Source organism: Erythrolamprus reginae, chromosome 7, assembly GCF_031021105.1.
Source record: "Erythrolamprus reginae isolate rEryReg1 chromosome 7, rEryReg1.hap1, whole genome shotgun sequence".
Lineage (NCBI taxonomy): Eukaryota > Metazoa > Chordata > Lepidosauria > Squamata > Dipsadidae > Erythrolamprus > Erythrolamprus reginae.
The window spans coordinates 78933028-78959749 of NC_091956.1; the positions used below are offsets into that span (position 1 = coordinate 78933028).

Consider the following 26722-nt stretch of genomic DNA (forward strand, 5'->3'; position numbering starts at 1 on the left):
TTTTGCGATGCTGCAATTTCGCTGAGGCTCCCCTCGCTGGGAAACCCCACCTCCATTTTGATAGACTGAAAAGTAATAATTACTGGATTTATACATCTTGTGAAGCTAAGCTTTTGTGCTGTTATGTGCCTTTGACACATAATACATTGGGCCTTGGTTCCACAACCAACCACAATGATTACATTTGAAATGAGCCGAAACATGGCTTACAGTGTTCCCTCAATTTTCGTGGGGGATGCTTTCCAAGACCTCCCGCGAAAGTCGAACTTCCGCGAAGTAAAGTTGCAGAAGTAAATACACTATTTTTGGCTATGAACAGTATCACAAGCCTTCCCTTAGCACTTTAAACCCCTAAATTACCATTTCCCATTCCCTTAGCAACCATTTAGATTATTACTCACTATGTTTATTTATTAAAGTTTATTTTTAAAAAAATTATTAAAGGCAGACGAAAGTTTGGCGATGACATATGACATCATCGGGCAGGAAAAAACGTGGTATGGGGGGGGGGGGGAAACGCGAAGTATTTTTCAATTAATATTTTTGAAAAACCATGGTATAGACTTTTCGTGAAGTTCGAACCCGCGAAAATCGAGGGAACATGTTGTAATCATAGGTTCTTAGGCACTGAACATTGGAATAGAATATTGCTGAAGAGTGATGTTTTAGCCTAATGGGTGCTGTATAAACCTTATTCTTCCTCTATGGAAAGGCAGCAAAGTCCAGGCTGAGTAAGCAAGCTGCAGAATCCATGACCACGTGGAAAATAATTAACTTGATATACAGCATGAAGATAACGTATAGCTAACTTCCATATAAGGAAATACAGTGGTACCTCATGATACGAACCCCTCGTCTTACGAACAACCTGAGATACGAACCCGGGGTTCAGAAAATTTTTGCCTCTTCTTACGAACCTTTTTCACCTTACGAACCCGCCACCGCCGATCAGTTTTTATTTATTTATTATTTATTTATTATTTGGACTTGTATGCCGCCCCTCTCCGAAGACTCGGGGCGGCTCACAACAAGTGAAACAGTCGCAAAATCCAATTAATTAAAATATTTAAAGATCCAATTAATTTTGTGATCTGCGGCTCTCTCGTCAGGTCGGGAGGCTCCAACTGAGGTGGGGAATCCCAATAGGGAATTCCAGGGGCGGAGACATCCTTCCTGGCCAGCCAAAACATGGACTCCAGGAAGGAGGTCTCCGTGACATCAAAGGTGTTGGAGGGGAGAGAGAACCATGCATCAGAGGAGCTCTCCGCAGCCGCTCCATCCAGGAGCTGAAAGTTTCACCTTTCTCCACACCTAGCTTTGGCTCTTTGCGGGCTTCTGGCAGGAGGGGGCAGTGGACGATCGATAGCTGAGTCTCCCACGGGCACATTTTGACAGCGAGATGGGGGAAATCCCCTCTCCCGATGCTTCCTCGGCTCGCCTGTCCCCACTCTGTTCTCCTCCACTTCGTCCGCCCACCGCTTTTTAAAAAAACTTAAAGTTTGGGATTTTCCTAATGGGCTTGCACGCATTATTCACTTTTCCATTGATTCCTATGGGAAACATTGTTTCGTCTTACGAACATTTCACCTTACGAACCTCGTCCCGGAACCAATTACGTTCGTAAGACGGGGTATCACTGTATATGCCTTACTCTCATTCCTTTGCTAATCCCCAGTAAACACACAATCCAGGAAAAGGCAATGAATGGAGCTTCCATTAATTATCTATAGGGAAGTCACGAGCAGGTTGCCTTATACAGCGCAGGACTGAATGGTAGTTGGGGGATGGCTTAATGCATGTGGCGTTTGCGAATTGGTTATTCTGTACCACATGTCAGGAAAAGTGAAATACAATAAAAGGAGAGATCTCAATGCAATAGAGGTCGTCTCTTTGAGAAAAGTTTCTCCGTTGCTTCATTTTGATGTGGCAATTATGGCACCCTGTGCCTCCCTAGAGGTCGGCCCACTGGGGGAAGGCAGTTTGCCTTCAGGAACACTCTATTTAATGTTGGCTTAATGCTATGCATAAACCAAGTTGTTATTGCATGGTACAAGTCTAGCCAGTCTGGTACAGAGATTGAAATTTTGTTTCCTGGACTTTTTCTCTAGCTGTAAGATATGCATAAACAGTATCTCCTGCACTAACCACTAGATGCTTATGTAAAATTGAGTGGTTCTAACAGAATCTTTTATTGCAAAGGCTGCTTATCTTTCTTATGGTGATGGCAGGTAAACTAAACTTATGGGTGCTTCATAACTGCTTTGCTATTTGCTCCACTTGCTCCACAGATGCAACTAACGCATGAAATTACCAACTTAAAGGCTATAATTTCAAATGCAGAAATATACAATCAAGACCTTCAGGTGAGCTGCTGGTGGTTGCCTGGCTTCCTTTTTAAAAAAAATTGGAATGGTGGTATGAATATGGATGATTCCTTTGTACAGTGGAACCTCGGTTAGTGGATGCTCGGGTTAGTGAACAATTTGGGTTGGTGACTGTTCTGTTGGGCTCTCTGGTAGACTCCTCCCAAAAATTCACAGGTACAAATTTCAGACACACACACCTTTGAAAATTCAAAACAATGTTCTTTATAATGAAAATTCACTTAAACCAAGCCCTCTTTTGGTACAGCAAAGAGCACTCGTCTCCAAACAAACTGGTAATTTATACAAGTCCCTTATCAGTCCTGTGATACTTATCTTGCAGCTGTGAGGCAATTCACAGTGAAACACACTTTGCTCTGGTTTAGTTTCCAAGCAGGGAAAAATCAGCACACAAAAAGTCAAAGTCAGTAAAGCAGTCATGAAACACAACGATCAGATAATCCTCCACAATGGCCAAACCCACAGGCTGCTCTTTATAGCAGCCTCACTAATGACCACAGCCCCACCCAACCACAGGTGGCCTCATTTTCTTTGATAATAATCTCTCAGTTGTTGTTGACTATGCATCGCTCTCCGCATGCGTGGCTGTATCATTAACTCTTGTTCCGAATCCAAGGAGGAGCTAGATAATTGATCTTCTTCTGAGCTGTCTGCCCCACTCTCCTCCTCCCTGTCACTCATGTCTTCTTGGTCAGAGGAGCCTTCATCAGCAGATTCCACCGGGGGCAAAACAGGCCTGCAGCATGTGGATGTCTCCCCCACATCCACAGTCCTTGGGGCAGGAGCAGGGCCAGAGCTAACCAAGACAGTGACCAAAAAATTTGCACTGGTTAGTGAACAAAATTTCAGATTGTGAACAGCTGACGTCACCCTCTGCATCTCAAACTGAGCATCATTCACGCTCGAGACACAGTTACGTTTGGTGGGTCGTTATCTTTATCGTGCTGCTTCCTTCTTATTTTAGTGATTTTAGTGCTTTATTTTAATAATATAGCCCTCAATCATGACTTCAAAGAAGAATAAGAGCGATAGTAGCAATGTACCTGTAGTGAAAAGGCAGCGTCCAACAATGGAATTAAAAAAGGAAATTATTTCCAAGTTTAATTTCTTTAATGTTTTTATGTTTATTTAATTCTTTATGTACTGTATTCTAACTGTTCTCATTAAAAAAAAACATACCTATATAACCTGTAACACTTATATATTAGCGAGTCAACAGGTGCTGGGAACCAACTATTTCTATTTCCTTTATTTCTTATGGGGAAAATTATTTTGGATAGTGAACGTTTCGGATTACAACCAGCTTTCCGGAACGGATTGTGTTCACTAACTGAGGTCCCATTGTATTTAGAATAGCATGTACTGAAAGTTTTTGAGATGCACCTTTTTGTTTTATAGCAAGAAATAAACTCAAAAGACATGCAGTGCAAGGACCAAGAGGAAAGAATCACAGCCTTGGAAGGGCACAATAAGGAACTGAAAAGCCTTGTAGAAGAGCTTAAAAAAGACCAAAACGATACAACCATTTTAGTGGTAAGTCTGAATCTTCTTAATTAATTGTGTATTTAGGAAGTGAACTATGGAAAGCATATTTTTGTGTATTTGATTCCTTCATTTTGTCTCACACGGTAGCCGGCCAGTAATTAACCCCAGTAATTAAAACTTATTATTATTATTATTATTATTATTATTATTATGCTGCAAATGTTGTAATTGTGAAAAAAACAGTCATAAGTCACTTTTTTCAGTCCCATTGTAACTTTGAATGGCAGAGATGTATGTCTCTATTCTGGCTGGCATCCCGAGTCTCATTATCTTCTGCTAATGAGATAAAGCCAGCCAACATCTCATTCCTTGCGTTCACCCTCGTATTGCAGAATTTTGTTTTATAAATAGACTTCGCCTATGGGTGCTTTTGGAACCGAAGTGTGGGTAGGTCTTTATTCCTGATAATTGATCCTGCAGACAAAACATTGAGGAGGGGAAATGATTCTTAAGTTTTTGCAAGGAATTCATTAAGATTATTGCAAAAATAAGAATTCAATGCAATTACAACATTTGACAACTTTTGATGCGGTAGTTTCAATATATTAAATTGTGTTTAACACATATGCTATAATTTCCCAAAAAAAATCAAAGCAATCTAGCAAAAATGAAGAATTAGAGGAGAAGCAAGAAGAGCTGCTCGCTCTTAAAGAACAATTGGGTGAAGCTCTTGGAAAGCTGAGTGAAATGGCAGAGCTCAAAGATCAGCTGAAGGTTTGGGAGTCTACAATGGAAACCAAGGAGGCACAAAAGTCGGACATGATGGAAAGACTCCAGGAAGATAAAGAAACAATAAGAGCCTTGACCCAAGAAAGAAGTGACTTCAAGCAAAAACAGGAAACCCTTGAGAAGGAGAGAGATCAGCTCAAGGAAGACATCCAAGATACCATCTCGATGGTAAGTTAAACATGGCAGAAAAATAGAAGTTAAAGAGTAGGTGACTTTATCATTGTGGACCATATTTATTCTTTTGGAACTTTTAATTAGGAGTCAGCAAATATTTTATTTGATGATATACAGTGTTTCCTCAATTTCCGCGGGGGATGCGTTCCGAGACCGCCCGAGAAAGTCGAATTTCCGCGAAGTAGAGATGCGGAAGTAAATACACCATTTTTGGCTATGGACAGTATCACAAGCCTTCCCTTAACACTTTAAACCCCTAAATTACCATTTCCCATTTCCTTAAGAACAATTTACTCACCATTTGCCCAGGTTCGCCTGGTGCACCAGTTGCGGCCCTATTTGGACCGGGAGTCACTACTCACAGTCACTCATGCCCTCATCACCTCGGGGCTCGACTACTGTAACGCTCTCTACATGGGGCTACCTTTGAAAAGTGTTCGGAAACTTCAGATCGTGCAGATTGCAGCTGCGAGAGCAATCATGGGCTTTCCCAAATATGCCCATGTCACACCAACACTCTGCAGTCTGCATTGGTTGCCGATCAGTTTCCGGTCACAATTCGAAGTGTTGGTTATGACCTATAAAGCCCTTCATGGCACCGGGCCAGGTTATCTCCGGGACCGCCTTCTGCCGCACGAATCCCAGCGACCAATTAGGTCCCACAGAGTTGGTCTCCTCCGGGTCCTGTCAACTAAACAATGTCGTTTGGCAGGACCCAGGGGAAGAGCCTTCTCTGTGGCGGCCCCGGCCCTCTGGAACCAACTCCCCCCAGAGATTAGAATAGCCCCCACCCTCCTTGCCTTTCGTAAGCTTCTTAAAACCCACCTCTGTCGTCAGGCATGGGGGAACTGAGATATTCTTTCCCCCTAGGCTTCTACAATTTATGCATGGTATGTTTGTATGTATGATTGGTTTTAAAATAAGGGGTTTTAGCTGCTTTAGTATTGGATTGTTGCATGTTGTTTTTACTACTGTTGTTAGCCGCCCCGAGTCTACGGAGAGGGGCAGCATACAAATCCAATAAGTAAATAAATTATTACTGATATTCACCGTTGAATAAGACACTTAGTAATCCTGATATTTATAAACATAATTATTTATTAACAATAATTATTTATTTTGTTATTTTTTTGCAAAAATTATTAGTTTGGCGATGGTGTATGACGTCATCGGATGGGAAAAACCGTGGTATAGAAAAAACCCCACGAAGTATTTTTTAATTAATATTTTTTGAAAAACCGTGGTATAGGCGATTCGTGAATTTTTAACCCGCGAAAATGTATTAGTGTTTCAGGAAAGTTAAGAGTGATAACAGGCACATTGTGCCTCACAAATGCCGAGTATGGCCATTTCCATGCTTAAATTCATTTTGCATACGTTTTTTTTAAAAAATGCAACTAAGCCTTGCTGGTTTTATTGCTGAATGTTGTTATTCAATCATAAGAGGGGAAAAATTTGAGACCAGACAAACATTTGTCTGAAATGATGGTGGAGGTATTCTGGTCTGATGCCATGAAGGGCTTTATAGGTCATAACCAACACTTTGAATTGTGACCTGAAACTGATCAGCAACCAATGCAGACTGCGGAGTGTTGGAGTAATATGAGCATACTTAGAGAAGCCCATGATAGCTCTCGCAGCTGCATTCTGCACGATCTGAAGTTTCTGAACACTCTTCAAAGGTAGCCCCATGTAGAGAGCATTACAGTAGTCGAACCTCGAGGTGATGAGGGCATGAGTGACTGTGAGCAGTGAGTCCCGGTCCAGATAGGGACGCAACTGGTGCACCAGGTGAACCTGGGCAAACTCCCCCCTCGCCACAGCTGAAAGATGTTTCTCTAATGTGAGCTGTGGATCGAGGAGGACGCCCAAGTTGCGGACCCTCTCTGAGGGGGTCAATAAATCCTCCCCCCCAGGGTTATGGATGGACAGATGGAATTGTCCTTGGGAGGCAAAACCAACAGCCACTCCATCTTATCAGGGTTGAGTTGAGTCTGTTGATACCCATCCAGACCTCAAAAACCTCCAGGCACTGGCACATCACTTCCACTGCTTCGTTGACTGGACAGGGGGTGGAGATGTACAACTGGGTAAATCCAATAAATCTAAATCTAATCTAATCAAACCCGTCCTCCCAGAGCCTCTATACGAGCCAAAAATCAGCTGGACAGCACACACATGCATGTTGGGGCTGAACCTGGGCAATGGCTCTCATGCCAGCAGATATGGCTCTGCGTGCCACTTGGGGCGCCTGTACCATAGGTTCACCATCACTGGTGTAGGGTCCCCTGCGAGCAGGGGATTGGACTAAAAGACCTTCAACTCTGGTGCCTCCCCACTCTGTTGTCTTGTCCTCTTGTGTTGCCACACGTAACATCAAGTTGTCCATTGTTGTATTAAGAAAACAACCACGTGTAAGAGAAAATATGAAGTCTAATTAATAAATAAAATATTATGTGCACAATATATTTTGTGCTGATTCTAATGCGTGCATATGTATATTTTTCTGTCTTTTTATAAAAGAATATTGAAGCCCAGGACGATCTCAGGAATGCCCAGGATTCTTTGAAGCATTGTAAGAAGAGCATTCAAGAACTTGAAGAAACCGTTGCAGAGAAAGACAAACAGATTTCAAGAGTTCGGGAAACTTTAAAGATCACAGTTGATGATCAAAAGCAACAGGTAAGAGAGATCTCTAACTGTAGTGCATTGACAGAATGAAGTTTTGGTTATGTTTCTTGATCTGGGATGTAGATTTTCTGTTAGATCAAAGGCTGCTTATTTATTTTATTTATTTATTTATTTATTTGCTTACTTACTTATTTATTTATATATTTGTTTGTTTATTTATTTATTTATTTATTTATTTATTTATTTATTTATTTATTTATTTATTAGATTTGTATGCTGCCCCTCTCCGAAGACTCGGGGCGGCTAACAACAATGAAAAGACAATGAAAACAAATCTAATATTAAAAATAATCTAAAAAAACCCCCCAATTTAATGAACCACTCATACATACAAGCATACCATGTATAAATTCTATAAGCCTAGGGGGAAGTGAAATTTCAATTCAATTCCCCCGTGCCTGACGACAGAGGTGGGTTTTAAGGAGCTTTATTTTATTTATTATTTAGATTTATATGCCGCCCCTCTCCGCAGACTCCGCAGAAAGGCAAGGAGGGTGGGGGCAACTCTGATATCTGGGGGGAGCTGGTTCCAGAGGGTCGGGGCCGCCACAGAGAAGGCTCTTCTCCTGGGTCCCACCAAACGACATTGCTTAGTCGATGGGACCCAGAGAAGGCCAACTCTGTGGGACCTAACCCGTCGCTGGGATTCGTGCGGCAGAAGGTGGTCCCAGAGATGCCATGAAGGGCTTTATAGGTCATAACCAACACTTTGAATTGTGACCGGAAATTGATTGGCAACCAATGCAGACTGTGGAGTGTTGGTGTAACATGGGCATTGATCTCGCAGCTGCATTCTGCACGATCTGAAGTTTCCGAACACTTTTCAAAGGTAGCCCCATGTTTCCTCCAAAGAATTTACAGAACAATATTTTCGTTGCAGATATTGCAAATACTGCAGAATATGAAATTAACGGGCGACTTGAAAGACGTCTCGGTAAACAAAACTCAGAATGAAGAAGATACAAACCAGATTGTGCTAGAAGTCAACAATGAACTGCAGTTGATTAAGGAGCAGATTGCCAGTCTCCAGCAAGAGAAAGTGATGTTGCAACACCAAATAGAAGATTTGGAAAAGGAAAAGAATCAGTATCTAGAAGGCAACCAAATGGTACATATCAATCAATTTATTCATTATTATTATTATTATTATTATTATTATTATTATTATTATTATTATTATTTATTAGATTTGTATGCCACCCCTGTCCGTAGACTCGGGGCGGCTCACAGCAACGATAAAAACAATATATAAGGACAAATCTAATGGTTAAACTCTAAAATAACAATAATACATTTTAAAAAGTCTAAAAACAAGGAACCCCAATATATAAAAAACATACATACAGTCATATCATACACGGAAACTACATAGGCAGGGGGAGGTGTTTCAGTTCCTCCACGCTTGACGACAGAGGTGGGTTTTAAGGAGTTTACGAAAGGCAAGGAGGGTGGGGGCAGTTCTAATATCTGGAGGGAGCTGATTCCAGAGGGTCGGAGCCACCACAGAGAAGGCTCTTCCTCTGGGTCCCGCCAATCGACATTGTTTAATTGATGGGACCCGGAGAAGGCCCACTCTGTGGGACCTAACCGGTCGCTGGGATTCGTGCGGCAGAAGGCAGTCTCGTAGATACCGTGGTCTGGTGCCATGAAGGGCTTTATAGGTGATGAACAACACTTTGAATTGTGACCGGAAACTGATCGGCAACCAGTGCAGACTGCGGAGTGTTGGAGTAACATGGGCATATTTAGGAAAGCCCATGATTGCTCTCGCAGCTGCATTCTGCACGATCTGAAGTTTCCGAACACTCTTCAAAGGTAGCCCCATGTAGAGAGCGTTACAGTAGTCGAGCCTCAAGGTGATGAGGGCATGAGTGATTGTGAGCAGTGACTCCTGGTCCAAATAGGGCCGCAACTGGTGCACCAGGCGAACCTGGGCAAACGCCCCCCTTGCCACAGCTGAAAGATGTTTCTCTAATGTGAGCTGTGGATCAAGGAGGATGCCCAAGTTGTGGACCCTCTCCAAGGGGGTCAATAATTCCTCCCCCCCCCAGGGTGATGGACGGACAGATGGAATTATCCTTGGGAGGCAAAACCCACAGCCACTCCGTCTTATCAGGATTGAGTTTGAGTCTGTTGACTAGTAACAAATAAGATCAGGCCTACACCAAAATGCCCAAACATTAATAAAATACAGTGATACCTTGTCTTATGAACTTAATTGCTTCCATGACGAGGTTCGTAAGGTGAAAAGTTTGTAAGATGAAACAATGTTTCCCATAGAAATCAATGGAAAAGCAATTATTGTGTGCAAACCCAAAATTCACCCCTTTTGCCAGCCGAAGCGCCCATTTTCCCGCTGGTGGGATTCCCTGGAGGCTCCCCTCCATGGGAAACCCCACCTCCAGATTTTACGATGCTGCAGGGGAATCCCGCCAGCCCGAAAACGGGCTGGCAACGGAAGTCCGGAGGCGGGGCATCCCGGCAGCGGACTCATAAGGTAAAAATAGTTTGGAAGAAGAGGCAAAAAAATCTTAAACCCCGGGGTTGGTATCTCGAAAGGTTCGTATGATGAGGGGTTCGTAAGACAAGGTATCACTGTACTTTATATTAAAATGTACCAAAAACAGTAAGCACATTGAAATGGTATAATTACAGCAAAGAAAATATTAGAAAACTTTAATAAGACAATTTGATAAAATATTGTGTCTGTAGCCATATCCCATGCAAAACTTTCTCGTTTGAATAAATGTTTGGAGGTTGAACAACTTGTAGACTGGGACAAAAGAAATTCAAGCGTGCTGACATCTGTGGCATTGCCAGTTCATTTTTCACAACTAGTCTGATTTAAAGATTATAGATAGCTATAGCAATAGCAGTTTTATATTGCTTCATGGTGCTTTACAACCCTCTCTAAGCAGTTTACATAGTCAACATTTCCCCCCCAACAATCTTAAGTCCTCATTTTTCTGACCTTGGAAGGATGGAAGGCTGAGTCAACCTTGAGCTGGTCAGAATCGAACCCCCGGCAGATGGCAGAGTTAGCTCTCAATATTGCATTCTAACCACTGCACCACCACGCCACGAATTACTTCTAACTATCCAAAACTTACTAGTCCCTTCTCTGAAAGCATGGCATATTCTTTCTTTCCTACCTTTCATAGAAAATTTAAAAATCAGAAATGTGTACAGGTTCGTTTTCATAAACATTCATTCCCAAATCCAACAATTACAAACAAAAGTCCTTTAACCTGCAGCAATCGCTCCAGATGAATCAGAAGGAAGAAAATGTTGACGATGCAGAGAAGTTAAAAATTCATCTTGAGTCTCAAGTGGAAGTCCTGCAGAAGGAGAATGCCGAGCTGGTTCATAAGCTTCACAACACTGAAGAAGACCTCAAACACATCGGCCAAGAAAAAGAACATCTGAGAACAAAAGTAGAGGTTCTTCAAGCTGAGAATGATACCATGACTCAAACTGTCCACCATCTAGAGGAGCTTGTTCCAACGGTATGAATTCAATTGCTGTCACCCTTGGGGAGATACTTTTTATTGGGTTGGTATTTAATTTAAACGTGGCTTTATTTCATGTGGCTTTATTTTTTTTGTTAAAAGAATTTGGAACTGCAGGAACAATTAAAGGAGACGTTAAAAATTCATCTTGAGTCTCAAGTGGAAGTCCTGCAGAAGGAGAATGCCGAGCTGGTTCATAAGCTTCACAACACTGAAGAAGACCTCAAACACATCGGCCAAGAAAAAGAACATCTGAGAACAAAAGTAGAGGTTCTTCAAGCTGAGAATGATACCATGACTCAAACTGTCCACCCTCTAGAAGAGCTTGTTCCAACGGTATGAATTCAATTGCTGTCACCCTTGGGGAGATACTTTTTATTGGGTTGGTATTTAATTTAAACGTGGCTTTATTTTTTGTTAAAAGAATTTGGAACTGCAGGGACAATTAAAGGAGCAGTTAAAAATTCATCTTGAGTCTCAAGTGGAAGTCCTGCAGAAGGAGAATGCCGAGCTGGTTCAGAAGCTTCACAACACTGAAGAAGACCTCAAATACATCCGCCAAGAAAAAGAACATCTGAGAACAAAAGTAGAGGTTCTTCAAGCTGAGAAAGATACGACGACTCAAGCTGTCCACCATCTAGAGGAGCTGGTTCCAACGGTATGAATTCAATTGCTGTCACCCTTGGGGAGATACTTTTTATTGGGTTGGTATTTAATTTAAACGTGGCTTTATTTCATGTGGCTTTATCTTTTTGTTAAAACAATTTGGAACTGCAGGAACAATTAAAGGAGCAGTTAAAAATTCATCTTGAGTCTCAAGTTGAAGTCCTGCAGAAGGAGAATGCCGAACTGGTTCAAAAGCTTCACAACACTGAAGTAGACCTCAAACACATCGGCCAAGAAAAAGAACATCTGAGAACAAAAGTAGAGGTTCTTCAAGCTGAGAAAGATACCATGACTCAAACTGTCCACCATCTAGAGGAGATGGTTCCAACGGTATGAGTTCAATTGCTGTCACCTTTGGGGAGATACTTTTTATTGGGTTGGTATTTAAATGTGGCTTTATTTTTTGTTAAAAGAATTTGGAACTGCAGGACCAATTAAAGGAGCCGTTAAAAATTCATCTTGAGTGTCAAGTGGAAGTCCTGCAGAAGGAGAATGCTGAGCTGGTTCAGAAACTTCAGAACACTGAAGAAGACCTCAAATACATCCGCCAAGAAAAAGAACATCTGAGAACAAAAGTAGAAGTTCTTCAAGCTGAGAAGGATACCATGACTCAAACCGTCCACCATCTAAAGGAGCTGGTTCCAACGGTATGAATTCAATTGCTGTCACCTTTGGGGGGAGATACTTTTTATTGGGTTGGTATTTAATTTAAAAGTGGCTTTATTTCATGTGGCTTTATTTTTTGTTAAAAGAATTTGGAACTGCAGGAACAATTAAAGGAGGAGTTAAAAATTCATCTTGAGTCTCAAGTGGAAGTCCTGCAGAAGGAGAATGCCGAACTGGTTCAGAAGCTACACAACACTGAAGAAGACCTCAAATACATCGGCCAAGAAAAAGAGCATCTGAGAACAAAAGTAGAGGTTCTTCAAGCTGAGCAGGATACCATGACTCAAACTGTCCACCATCTAGAGGAGCTGGTTCCAACGGTATGAATTCAATTGCTGTCACCTTTGGGGAGATACTTTTTATTGGGTTGGTATTTATTTTAAACATGGTTTTATTTCATGTGGCTTTATTTTTTTGTTTAAAGAATTTGGAACTACAGGGACAATTAAAGGAGCAGTTAAAAATTCATCTTGAGTCTCAAGTGGAAGTCCTGCAGAAGGAGAATGCCGAGCTGATTCAAAAGCTTCACAACACTGAAGAAGACCTCAAAGACATCCGCCAAGAAAAAGAACATCTGAGAACAAAAGTAGAGGTTCTTCAAGCTGAGAAGGATGCCATGACTCAAACTCTCCACCATCTAGAGGAGATGGTTCCAACGGTATGAATTCAATTGCTGTCACCTTTGGGGGGAGATACTTTTTATTGGGTTAGTATTTCATTTAAACGTGGTTTTATTTCATGTGGCTTTATTTTTTTTGTTAAAAGAATTTGGAACTGCAGGGGCAATTAAAGGAGCAGTTAAAAATTCATCTTGAGTCTCAAGTGGAAGTCCTGCAGAAGGAGAATGCCGAGCTGGTTCATAAGCTTCACAACACTGAAGAAGACCTCAAACACATTGGCCAAGAAAAAGAACATCTTAGAACAAAAGTAGAGGTTCTTCAAGCTGAGAAGGATGCCATGACTCAAACTGTCCACCATCTAGAGGAACTGGTTCCAACGGTAGGAATTCAATTGCTGTCACCTTTGGGGAGATACTTTTTATTGGGTTGGTATTTAATTTAAACATGGCTTTATTTTTTGTTAAAAGAGTTTGGAACTGCAGGGACAATTAAAGGAGCCGTTAAAAATTCATCTTGAGTCTCAAGTGGAAGTCCTGCAGAAGGAGAATGCTGAGCTGGTTCAGAAGCTACACAACACTGAAGAAGACCTCAAAGATATCCGCCAAGAAAAAGAACATCTGAGAACAAAAGTAGAGGTTCTTCAAGCTGAGAAGGATGCCACGACTCAAGTGGAAGTCCTGCAGAAGGAGAATGCCGAACTGGTTCATAAGCTTCACAACACTGAAGAAGACCTCAAACACATCAGCCAAGAAAAAGAACATCTGAGAACAAAAGTAGAGGTTCTTCAAGCTGAGAAGGATACCATGACTCAAACTGTCCACCATCTAGAGGAGCTGGTTCCAACGGTATGAATTCAATTGCTGTCACCTTTGGGGAGATACTTTTTATTGGGTTGGTATTTAATTTAAACGTGGTTTTATTTCATGTGGCTTTATTTTTTTTGTTAAAAGAATTTGGAACTGCAGGAACAATTGAGGGAAGCTAATAATTCTCTCAGAGAATACAAGGAAATGGTAGAAGAACTGAAAGGAAAAACCATAGCCATAGATTCTCCATCTTCAAAAATTCATGAGGAATTGAAGAAAAAGGTAGGAAAACGTATGGTACTTTAAAAGAATTATTATTATTTATTAGGTTTAAAGGCCAAGTTCCAGAATAATTTTGTTCAGCCTTAATAGTTTTGAAAACAGACATCCAAAAAAAAATCACATCTTATTTTTAATGAATTTATTTGCAAATTATGGTGGAAAATAAGTATTGGCTGAATGACAGGGAAGAGGGGCGTTTGGCAGACAGCCCAGGAGGAGATCAATCATCTGTATCATCCCTGGATTCTGAACAAGAATTAATGACACATCCACGCATGCGTAGAGTGATGCATAGGAGACAACAACTGAAGGATTATTACAAGAGAAAATGTAACGTTCAGTTATTGAAACTCTTGATGTTTTCTTGAATTGCATAATAGAAACGGATGTGCCAACTGATTTGATTTCATGATGTGATTGAGGTTTTCTTTCTCTTTTTCGCAATATGTATTTTAGGCTGAGGATACTCAATTGGAAGTGGAGAAATTGTTTGCATATGTAAAATTGCAAGAAGATGAAGTTAATACACAGAAGAATCTGGTCCTTGAGAAAGAACAGAGGTTTCAGAAACTTGAAGAAGAATTTAAAGAAGAAACAAAAAAACTAAAAGAAAAGGTGAATAGATGACAATAGAATTGTTAGCATTCCGCACTGGGCTTATAACCAACATTAGAATCCTAAACTTAGAATTCAATTCAATTCAATTTATTGGATTTATATGCCGCCCCTCTCCGAAAACTCGGGGCGGCTAACAACAGTCATGAACAATACACATGAACAATATACAGTAAAAATCCAATACTAAAAACTAACTTAAAACCCCTTAATGTATAAAACCAGCATACGTACAAACATACCATACATACAGTTGTATCAGCCTAGGGGGAGAAGAAGTCTTAATTCCCCCATGCCTGGCGGCAGAGGTGGGTTTTGAGTAGCTTACGAAAGGCAAGGAGGGTAGGGGCAGTTCTAATCTCTGGGGGGAGTTGGTTCCAGAGGGCCGGGGCCGCCACAGAGAAGGCTCTTCTCCTGGGTCCCGCCAAGTGGCATTGTTTCGTTGACGGGACCCGGAGAAGACCCACTCTGTGGGACCTAACTGGCCGCTGGGATTCGTGCGGCAGAAGGCGGTCTCGGAGATACCCTGGTCCGATGCCATGAAGGGCTTTAAAGGTCATAACCAACACTTTGAATTGTGACCGGAAACTGATCGGCAACCAATGCAGACTGCGGAGTGTTGGTGTGACATGGGCATATTTAGGAAAGCCCATGATTGCTCTCGCAGCTGCATTCTGCAGCATATGTGGCAGTGGTGGTTGTTCAACCAATAACCCAGACTAATAAGTAGAGAATAAATATTATTTACAATGTATACAATAGATTAATCAGTAAACAGTCGACTACATGCATATCCAAGTCAAGCAATCATATACAAACCAGATATCAGAATATACAGTTCTATACATGCAGCAGCTAACTAATAATATTCTCACACATTTCCAAACAATACCATAAGTATAATACATAGACCAATATTTATCACACAGCAATATCTTAGCAAACAGCAATATTTAGCACAGAGCAATAGCAAGCATCAGCAAAACTAACCGCAATAGCCACCAACAACATACAATATCTCCGGGACCGCCTTCTGCCACACGAATCCCAGCGACCAGTTAGGTCCCACAGAGTTGGTCTCCCCAGGGTCCTGTCGACTAAACAATGTCATTTGACGGGACCCAGGGCAAGAGCCTTCTCTGTGGCGGCCCCAACCCTCTGGAACCAACTCCCCCCAGAGATCAGAATTGCCCCCCACCCTCCTCGCCTTTCGTAAGCTACTTAAAACTCACCTTTGTCATCAGGCATGGGGGAACTGAGATATTCCCTTCCACCTAGGGCTATACAATTTATGCATGGTATGCTTGTGTGTATGTTTGGTTTTTTAAATAAGGGTTTTTAAAATAATTTTAAATATTAGATTTGTTACATGTTGTTTCATTATTGTTCACAGTTATAGAAACTCTTGATGTTTTCTTGAATTGCATAATAGAAACGGATGTGCCGACAGATTTTATTTCATAATGTAATGAGTTTTTTTCTTTTTCACATATGTATTTTAGGGTGAGGATACTGAATTAGAACTGGAAAAATTGTTAGCATATGTAAAACTACAAGAACAAACTTCCAGCAGACGTGGTTGCTAAATCCACAGTAACTGAATTTAAACATGCCTGGGATAAACATATATCCATCCTAAGATAAAATACAGGAAATAGTAAAAGGGCAGACTAGATGGACCAAGAGGTCTTTTTCTGCCGTCAGTCTTCTATGTTTCTATGTAAGAAGATGAGGTTAATACACAGAAGAATTTAGTTCTTGAGAAAGAACAAATGTTTCAGAAACTTGAAGAGGAATTTAAAGAAGAAACAAAAAAGTTAAAAGAAAAGGTGAATAAATGACAAGTAGAGTGATGTTCATAAATATGGCCTAAAAATTCAAAATGATTTTTTAAATAAGCCCAAGGGTTCTTTTGACAGTATGTCCCTTTTATAGTTCAAATTATTTCTAAAAGCCTCTAATTTTAAAAATTCAAGATAGAAACATAGAAGCATAGAAGACTGACGGCAGAAAAAGACCTCATGGTCCATCTAGTCTGCCCTTATACTATTTCCTGTATTTTATCTTACAATGGATATATGTTTATCCCAGGCATGTTTAAATTCGGTTACTGTGGATTTATCAACCACGTCTGCTGGAAGTTTGTTCCAAGGATCTACTACTCTTTCAGTGAAATAATATTTTCTTCACGTTGCTTTTGATCTTTCCCCCAACTAACTTTAGATTGTGTCCCCTTGTTCTTGTGTTCACTTTCCTGTTAAAAACACTTCCCTCCTGAACCCTATTTAACCCTTTAACATATTTAAATGTTAAAGATAGTATAGATGAAAAGGAACTCTTTTGCCAAAATTGCACAGAACATATTTAGAAAGTAGAATTGATTATCAGTTTAAAGTTCTGCAGTGCCCTAGACAATAATTTTATTTTAAAGTTCACTATTATGCTAATGTTCATAGTTATAGAACCTCCTGATGTTTTCTTGAATTGCATAATAGAAACTGATGTGCCGACAGATTTTATTTCATGGTGTAATGAGTTTTTTTCTTTTTCACATACGTTTTTTAGGGTGAGGGTACTCAATTAGAACTGGAGAAATTGTTCGCATATGTAAAACTACAAGAAGATGAGGTTAATACACAGAAGAATTTAGTTCTTGAGAAACAACAAATGTTTCAGAAAATAGAAGAAGAATTTAAAGAAGAAACAAAAAAGTTAAAAGAAAAGGTGAATAGATGACAAGTAGAGTGATGTTCATAAATATGGCCTAAAAATTCAAAATGATTTTTTAAAATAAGCCCAAGGGTTCTTTTGACAGTATGTCCCTTTTATAGTTCAAATTATTTCTAAAAGCCTCTAATTTTAAAAATTCAAGGTAGTATAGATGAAAAGGAACTCTTTTGCCAAAATTGCACAGAACATATTTAGAAAGTAGAATTGATTATCAGTTTAAAGTTCTGTAGTGCCCTAGTCAATAATTTTTATTTTAAAGTTCTCGATTATGCTAATGTTCACAGTTATAGAAACTCTTGATGTTTTCTTGAATTGCGTAATAGAAACTGATGTGCCGACAGATTTTATTTCATGGTGTAATGAGTTTTTTTCTTTTTCACATATGTATTTTAGGGTGAGGACACTCAATTAGAACTGGAGAAATTGTTAGCATATGTAAAACTACAAGAAGATGAGGTTAATACACAGAAGAATTTAGTTCTTGAGAAACAACAAATGTTTCAGAAACTTGAAGAAGAATTTAAAGAAGAAACAAAAAAGTTAAAAGAAAAGGTGAATAAATGACAAGTAGAGTGATGTTCATAAATATGGCCTAAAAATTCAAAATGATTTTTTAAAGTCAGCTTAAGGGTTCTTTTGACAGTATGTCCCTTCTATATTTCAAATTATTTCTAAAAGCCTCTAATTTTAAAAATTCAAGGTACTATGGATGAAAAGGAATTATTTTATCAAAATTACACAGAATATACGTATTCAGAAAGTAGACTTGATTATCAGTTTAAAGTTCTGCAGTGCCCTAGTCAATAATTTTTATTTTAAAGTTCACGATTATGCTAATGTTCACAGTTATAGAAACTCTTGATGTTTTCTTGAATTGCATAATAGAAACGGATGTGCCAACAGATTTTATTTCATGATGTAATGAGTTTTTTTCTTTTTCACGTATGTATTTTAGGGTGAGAATACTGAATTAGAACTGGAGAAATTGTTAGCATATGTAAAAGTACAAGAAGATGAGGTTAATACACAGAAGAATTTAGTTCTTGAGAAACAACAGATGTTTCAGAAACTTGAAGAGGAATTTAAAGAAGAAACAAAAAAGTTAAAAGAAAAGGTGAATAAATGACAATTAGAGTGGTGTTCATAAATATGGCCTAAAAATTCAAAATGATTTTTTAAAATAAGCTCAAGGGTTCTTTTGACAGTATGTCCCTTTTATAGTTCAAATTATTTCTAAAAGCCTCTAATTTTAAAAATTCAGGATAGTATAGATGAAAAGGAACTCTTTTGCCAAAATTGCACAGAACATATTTGGAAAGTAGAATTGATTATCAGTTGTAATTGTGATAGCTTTGAAAATGTAATTAACCAAATTAATAGAGGAATTGAGCATTTTTCCAAATTACCAGAAGATGAGCATGTTATCTTTGCTTTAATTCACCCTGATTCTTTCACATACGTTGAAGTTTGATTTTTTTTTCTTTCAAAATATATAAAATAAATTAAAATTTAGGGAGGGGGCAATTTATTGTGTTTCATATTTGGAGTTTTATTTCTGTAAGCCACCCAAAGTCGTCATAAATTAGATTAAATTAAATCTTTAATAAATAAATTTAAATTTTGTCCTGATTCAACTGGCCAATTTTCAGTTTGATCTGTACTGAAAATTCTGCTGCCAAAGTCATTTATAACCTGGAAGCACCATGGCTTGGCCAGCTCCTGTTCATTTTTCTTTCCATAAATGTTATGGTGCATCACTTAGATTTAACTTTCTAAATGCCTCTCCTTTCAACTTTAAGTAGACAAAGAGGAGCATCAGTAACTCTGGTTCAATTTTGCAGGGAGGATCATTTGGACATGAACCATCATAGTGCCTAAATCCTCTTATTTGCCATACCTAAGAGAAGAATGAATTAAATTCTTGGAATTTTTTAAAGGGAGAAACCTCCAACTTAATGCCTTCTAATTAACCCTACAATGTACAGTGTTCCCTCGATTTTTGCGGGTTCGAACTTCACGAAAAGTCTATGCCACGATTTTTCAAAAATATTAATTAAAAAATACTTCGCGGGTTTTTTCTCTATACCACGGTTTTTCCCACCCGATGACGTCATATGTCTTCGCCCAACTTTCGTCTGCTTTTAATAAATTTTTTTTTAATAAACTTTAATAAATAAACAGGGTGAGCAATAATCTAAATGGTTGCTAAGGGAATGGGAAATTGCAATTTAGGGGTTTAAAGTGTTAAGGGGAGGCTTGTGATACTGTCCATAGCCAAAAATAGTGTATTTACTTCCGCATCTCTACTTCGCGGAAATTCGACTTTCGCGGGCGGTCTCGGAACGCATCCCCTGCGAAAAGTGAGGGAACACTACATGGAGGGGAGAAATATCCTGATACCTACAGTGTGACGTTATCCCATCCCATCATCAACCTGTCTCCTGTAAACCTTATGCAGATAAAAATGTTACCTCTGGATATTGATTATTTTTTAAAAATACCTCTGTTTTGCACTCTTGGTGCCTTTCTTCCGGTATTTCTAAGTTATCAGACATTTTGGACTTGGAATACTGTGTTCAGTTCTGGAGACCTCACCTACAAAAAGATATTGACAAAATTGAACGGGTCCAAAGACGGGCTACAAGAATGGTGGAAGGTCTTAAGCATAAAACGTATCAGGAAAGACTTCATGAACTCAATCTGTATAGTCTGGAGGACAGAAGGAAAAGGGGGGACATGATCGAAACATTTAAATATATTAAGGGGTTAAATAAGGTCCAGGAGGGAAGTGTTTTTAATAGGAAAGTGAACAGAAGAACAAGGGGACACAATCTGAAGTTAGTTGGGGGAAAGATCAAAAGCAACATGAGAAAATATTATTTTACTGAAAGAGTAGTAGATCCTTGGAACAAACTTCCAGCAGACGTGGTAGATAAATCCACAGTCACTGAATTTAAACGTGCCTGGAATAAACATATATCCATTATACAGAAAATAGTATAAGGGCAGACTAGATGGACCGGGAGGTCTTTTTCTGCCATCAGACTTCTATGTTTCTAATCGGGAGTAAATAGCCCAATTCTTCTCCACCCAAATTACGTTTCAGATCCAACACCTAGAAATCAATTCCTTCGAGCTGCAGCAACTACTCGGACTGAAAGAAGAGGAGAATCAGCAGAAAGCAGAGAACTTGAAGGAGGTAAAACATCTGGAAAGTATCTCTGAGTCCCAAATGGAAGCCCTGCGGAGGGAAAAAACTGAACTGGTTGAGAAGCTTCAGAGCACTGAAAAAACCATCAGCCAAGAAAAAGAACATCTGAGAACTGAAATGGAGGCTCTTCGAACCCAGAAGGAGAGCATGATTCAAACTGTCCATCATCTGAGTGGGAATATAGATAGGCTTATTCCAGTGGTAAGAATTCATTCATTCATTCATTCAATTTATTTGCCACCATCTTGTTTAAAGAAAAAGTTAATTTGTTGCCACTTTTCAGGGAAAACCTTTTTATTGGATTAATATTTTTTTTTAAATAATAATAATAATAATTTATTGGATTTGTATGCGGCCCCTGTCCGTAGACTCGGGGCGGCTAACAACAGTGATAAAAACAGCATGTAACAATCCAATAATAAAACAACTAAAAACTCTTATTATAAAACCAAACATACCATGCATAACTTGTTGTGGCCTAGGGGGAAGGAATATCTCAACTCCCCCATACCTGGCGGCATAAATAAGTCTTGAGTAGTTTACGAAAGACAGGGAGGGTGGGGGCAATTCTAATCTCCAGAGAGTTGGTTCCAGAGGGCCGGGGCCGCCAAAGAGAAAGTTCTTCCCCTGGGGCCCGCCAAACGAAATTGTTTAGTCGACGGGACCCGGAGAAGGCCAACTCTGTGGGACCTTATCGGTCGTTGGGATTCGTGCGGTAGCAGGCAGTTCCGGAGGTAGTCTGGTCCGAAGCCATGTAGGGCTTTAAAGGGCATGACCAACACTTTGAATTGTGACCGGAAACTGATCGGCAGCCAATGCAAGCCACGGAATGTTGAGGAAACATGGGCGAATCTTGGAAGCCCCACGATGGCTCTCGCAGCTGCGTTCTGCACGATCTGAAGTTTCCGAACACTTTTCAAAGGTAGCCCCATGTAGAGAGCGTTGCAGTAATCGAACCTCGAGGTGATGAGGGCATGAGCGACTGTGAGCAGTGACTTCCTGTCCAAATAGGGCCGCAACTGGTGCACCAGGCGAACCTGGGCAAACGCCCTCCTCGCCACAACCGAAAGATGATGTTCCAATGTCAGCTGTGGATCGAGGAGGACGCCCAAGTTGCGAACCCTCTCTGAGGGGGTCAGTAGTTCCCCCCCCCCCCAGGGTAATGGACAGACAGATGGGATTGTCCTTGGGAGGCAAGACCCACAGCCACTCCATCTTGTCTGGGTTGAGTTGTGTTGTCTTGTCTGGGTTGAGTTGAAATGTGGTGGTCAACTGGATTGCTTGTGACTATTTTGTTGTTTGTGGTTGTTGTTAAAGAATTTGAAACTGCAGCAAGAACTGAACGAGGCTAATAATTCTCTCAGAGAACGTGAGAAAATGGTAAAAGAACTAAAAGAAAAAATTGTAACTGCAGATTTTCAGACTTTGAAAATTCACGAGGAGCTGAAGAAAAAGGTAGGAATGTTGCCATTTTTAACAATATTTTAATACTAAAAGTGCCTGCTGTTTTAAACTCCCTCATCCCCTGGTCAATATTTTTTATTTAAGCTAAAATAATTGGTGGAATCACAATTGTACAAACTCTTTATACAGTCATACCTCGTCTTACGAACCTAATTGGTTCCAGGGGGAGGTTCGTAAGACGAAAGGTTCGTAAGACGAAACATTGTTTCCCATAGGAAACAATGTAAAGTCAATTAATCCGTGCAACCAAAAAAAAACAACGCTGCCACCCAGCTGTGACCTTTTAAAACAGCCGCGCGGCTTCCCAGCCGTCTCCCGAAGCCGAACGCCAAACCCAAACTTCCGCGTTTGGCGTTTGGAGGCTGCTGGAAAGCCCCGCCGCCCGGCTGTCACCTTTTAAAACAGCCGCGCGGCTTCCCAGCAGCCTCCGAACGGTTCAGAAAAAAATTGCCTCTTCTTACGAACTTTTTTCGTGATACGAACGCCAAACCCGAACTTCCGGGTTTGGCGTTCGGAGGCTGCTGGAAAGCCGCGCGGCTGTTTTAAAAGGTGACAGCCGGGCTGGGGGGCTTCCCAGCATCCTCCGAACGCCAAACCCGGAAGTTCGGGTTTGGCGTTCGTATCACGAAAAAAGTTCGTAAGAAGAGGCAAATTTTTTCTGAACCCCGGGTTCGTATCTTGAGTTGTTCGTAAGACGAGGGGTTCGTATCTTGAGGTACCACTGTATTTCTTTGCTTTATACACAAGGAAATTGCAATATTTATATCTCATGACATGATCTCTCTCTTTCTTTCTTTCTTTCTCTCTTTCCCTCTCTCCTTCACTTCCTCTCTCTCTCTCTCTCTCTCTCTCTCTTTCTCCATTCACACACATACAGAATGAGGATAGTCAACTTGAATTGGAAAAATTGTTGATGCATGTAAAATCACAAGAAGATGAAGTAAACACCCAGAAGAATTTGGTTCTTGAGAAACAGCAAATGTTTCAGAAATTTGAAGAGGAGATTAAAGAAGAGATAAAGCACCTGAAAGAAAAAGTAAGCAAATTACAGTGGGTTTTTTTTAATGAAGCCTGGACAGATTAAAAAAGAACTATTTTGTTAATTTATACAGCACATATTCTTTTTTGGGGGGGGTGTTATAAAATTTTTCTTTACTTTTCTTCCAACATACAATAAAACAATATGAGCAATAAAAAACACAGAATCAATGCTTAAAATAATAATTAATGATATTTCTTTGATACGTTAAACATTCAGAGAGAAAAATGCTAATGATACTTTCAATATGTACATTTTATCCTCTTCTTTGCTAAGTTAATTAAAATTAACTACACATGAGATATATTTAATCTACAGATAATGATATTATGAAATCTAGTCCCTTGTATTCCCTTTTTCTATTTATAATAAAACATAAATATCTTAACCGCTTAACTCAATATCTAAATTAATATCTGTGTTAACTCCTTACTCAATGCTGCCACCAATCCTTATTTCATCATCTGGGTCTTTAATAGATTAAAATTAAATCATCATGTTTTTCTTCAAAAGTAATTAAAAGAAAATACTTCTGAATTATTTTTAGTTTCCAACCATTCATAAAACTTTCCCCAGATCTTACAGTAATCACACTCCTCTTTATCTTTAAGTTTTAAAATAAGCCTATTCATGTCAGCACAATCTAAAATCTTACGTAATATTTCTCTTTCGTCTGGAATTTTATTTAGCTTCCAATTTTTTGCATATGCTATTCTAGATGCTGTTAAAGTATGTATAATCAAATATATTTCTTCTTTAGTAAAATACCTAATAGGAATATTTCTGGTTTAAATTCATTAGTGCTTTTCATAATCTTCTGTATCCAATGCTGAATCTCTTTCCAAAATGTAATATGGTAAATGATTTAGCTTTACTAGATAAATGGTCAAAGCAATGGAAACTGCAGTTTAATGTTTCCAAATGTAAAATAATGCACTTGGGGAAAAGGAATCCTCAATCTGAGTATTGTATTGGCAGTTCTGTGTTAGCAAAAGGATTTAGGGGTAGTGATTTCTGACAGTCTCAAAATGGGTGAACAGTGCAGTCAAGCGGTAGGAAAAGCAAGTAGGATGCTTGGCTGCATAGCTAGAGGTATAACAAGCAGGAAGAGGGAGATTATGATCCCGCTATATAGAGTGCTGGTGAGACCGTATTTGGAATACAGTGGTACCTCGAGATACGAGTTTAATTCATTCCGGACCTGGGCTCTTAAGTCGAGCAGCTCTTATCTCGAACGACTTTTCCCCATAGGAATTAATGTAAATAATTTTAATTGGTTCCAGCCCTCAAAAAACTCACAAAGTTAGTCTAAATTATGCAGAAAGACATGTTTTTAATGAAGAAATGTACATGTACATATAAATGAATAATGAAGTTTCTTTCACTTAACTTGTAAACTTTCTTAAACTTTTAAATTTACGTATGTTCAACTTCTCTGCCACCCAATCCTGTAGGACAGAGGTCCCCAACCCTTTTTGCACCAGGGACCGGCTTTAAGCGATCAAGAGAGGAATGGGTGAATGAATGGACGGAGGGTGGGAAGGAAGGAAGGAAAGAGGGAAGGGACAGGAACAGAGGAAGGAAGCAAGGAAACTTATGAAAGGGGAGAGTAAGAGAGGAATGAGTGAAGGGAGGGAGGGAGGGAAGAAGGTGGGAAGGAGAAAGAAAAGAAGAAATAGAGGAATGGAAGGTAAAAGAGAGAAAGAAAAAGAGCAAGAAAGAAAGAAAGAAAGAAAGAAAGAAAGGGGGAAGGGACAGGAACAGAGGAAGGAAGCAAGGAAACTTATGAAAGGGGAGAGTAAGAGAGGAATGAGTGAAGGGAGGGAGGGAAGAAGGTGGGAAGGAGAAAGAAAAGAAGAAATAGAGGAAGGGAAGGTAAAAGAGAGAAAGAAAAAGAGCAAGAAAGAAAGAAAAAGAAAGGGGGAAGGGACAGGAACAGAGGAAGGAAGCAAGGAAACTTATGAAAGGGGAGAGTAAGAGAGGAATGAGTGAAGGGAGGGAGGGAGGGAAGAAGGTGGGAAGGAGAAAGAAAAGAAGAAATAGAAGGGAAGGTAAAAGAGAGAAAGAAAAAGAGCAAGAAAGAAAGCTGCAAGCACCCCCCCGAGCCCCCCAGGCCGGCTGCAACCTTTTAAAACACGCGCGCCGCTTCGCAGCTGTCTCCTGAAGCCGAACGCGGAAGTTAGCGTTTGGCTTCAGGAGACAGCTCCTTGGCGCTTGTATCTCGAATTTGGGCTTGTAAGTAGAACAAAAATATCTCTCCCCTCCCAGCTCTTATCTCGAGTTGCTCTTAAGTAGAGCAGCTCTTATGTCGGGGTTCCACTGTACTGTGTTCAGTTCTGGAGACCTCACCTACAAAAAGATATTGACAAAATTGAACGGGTCCAAAGACGGGCTACAAGAATGATGGAAGGTCTTAAGCATAAAACGTATCAGGAAAGACTTCATGAACTCAATCTGTATAGTCTGGAGGACAGAAGGAAAAGGGGGGACATGATCGAAACATTTAAATATGTTTAAGGGCTAAATAAAGTTCAGGAGGGAAGGGTTTTTAATAGGAAAGTGAACACAAGAACAAGGGGACACAATCTGAAGTTAGTTGGGGGAAAGATCAAAAGCAACATGAGAAATTATTATTTGACTGAAAGAGTAGTAGATCCTTGGAACAAACTTCCAGCAGACGTGGTTGATAAATCCACAGTAACTGAATTTAAACATGCCTGGGATAAACATAGATCCATCCTAGGATAAAATACAGAAAATAGTATAAGGGCAGACTAGATGGACCATGAGGTCTTTTTCTGCCGTCAGTCTTCTATGTTTCTAATAAATAAATAAATAATAAATAGGATACTTAATAGAAGTCTAAAAATGGAAAGACACTTGGATTCCTGCAATGGACAAATGGCTGCAAAAAAAATGGATGGAATTGGCAGAGATAGCTAAATAGACTCCTTTGAATAAAGAAATGAATACAATTAATTTTGGTTCTATTTGGAAACCGCTTTTTGGTTTTGTACTTGAAATGGGCAAAAAATAAAACTTTGATTTTGGGTTTTGCTGATCAGATAGGTTTGTTGTAATAGAAATGGCTATGTTTCTACGTTTCTAAAATTTCTTAGCTTCTGTGCAAAAATTGCACTTATTCTGGAAGGGATTAGCCACGGAAGACTGCTGTACTGATGGTGTAACATTTAATTTCTTAGGTAATAAAATCAAATGAAGAGGTAAGCAGCCTTACTGAGGAAAAGAAACAATTGACAGCCAAACTGAGGGAGCAAGAGAAATGTCTCCAACAGCTACTGAAAGAGAAGACCTTGCTTCAAAAAGAGAAAGATGACCTTCATCAGGTTATGCAGAACATTGGACAAGAAACACAAAGCCAACTTCAGGAGACCTTATCTGAAAACGCTGCAAAGGTACCTTATGCTTTCTGGTGAATGGAATTATCCTTGTACATTTGTATATTAAATATTTATGGAATGGAAAGTTAGGAAAATAGCATTTGTGGATCCAAAATAATTTGAACTATTTCAAAACAGCACTGTAAGGTGTTCTGTCGAGCTCTCTGGTAGAATCCTCCCAAAAATGCAC

At 39.7% G+C, this 26722-nt stretch overlaps 1 protein-coding gene across 4 annotated transcripts in view; it reads left to right on the forward strand.

Annotated features, from left to right (window-relative positions):
* Positions 1–26722, forward strand: part of CENPE (centromere protein E) — an 80932-nt gene that overhangs the window by 25801 nt on the left and 28409 nt on the right. The window contains exons 18-40 of one of the 4 annotated variants that reach the window (XM_070757935.1): positions 2289–2363; positions 3783–3917; positions 4524–4826; positions 7356–7514; positions 8404–8631; positions 10778–11029; positions 11135–11368; positions 11457–11690; positions 11810–12028; positions 12112–12345; positions 12451–12684; positions 12789–13022; positions 13130–13363; positions 13452–13829; positions 13935–14072; positions 14529–14687; positions 17253–17411; positions 17811–17969; positions 18373–18531; positions 20524–20829; positions 21946–22083; positions 22970–23128; positions 26335–26547. In XM_070757935.1, coding sequence (XP_070614036.1) covers positions 2289–2363; positions 3783–3917; positions 4524–4826; positions 7356–7514; positions 8404–8631; positions 10778–11029; positions 11135–11368; positions 11457–11690; positions 11810–12028; positions 12112–12345; positions 12451–12684; positions 12789–13022; positions 13130–13363; positions 13452–13829; positions 13935–14072; positions 14529–14687; positions 17253–17411; positions 17811–17969; positions 18373–18531; positions 20524–20829; positions 21946–22083; positions 22970–23128; positions 26335–26547 — 4743 coding nt within the window. The remainder of the gene's footprint in view (positions 1–2288; positions 2364–3782; positions 3918–4523; positions 4827–7355; positions 7515–8403; positions 8632–10777; positions 11030–11134; positions 11369–11456; positions 11691–11809; positions 12029–12111; positions 12346–12450; positions 12685–12788; positions 13023–13129; positions 13364–13451; positions 13830–13934; positions 14073–14528; positions 14688–17252; positions 17412–17810; positions 17970–18372; positions 18532–20523; positions 20830–21945; positions 22084–22969; positions 23129–26334; positions 26548–26722) is intronic. The other 3 variants (XM_070757937.1, XM_070757938.1, XM_070757939.1) reach the window with 3 other exon arrangements.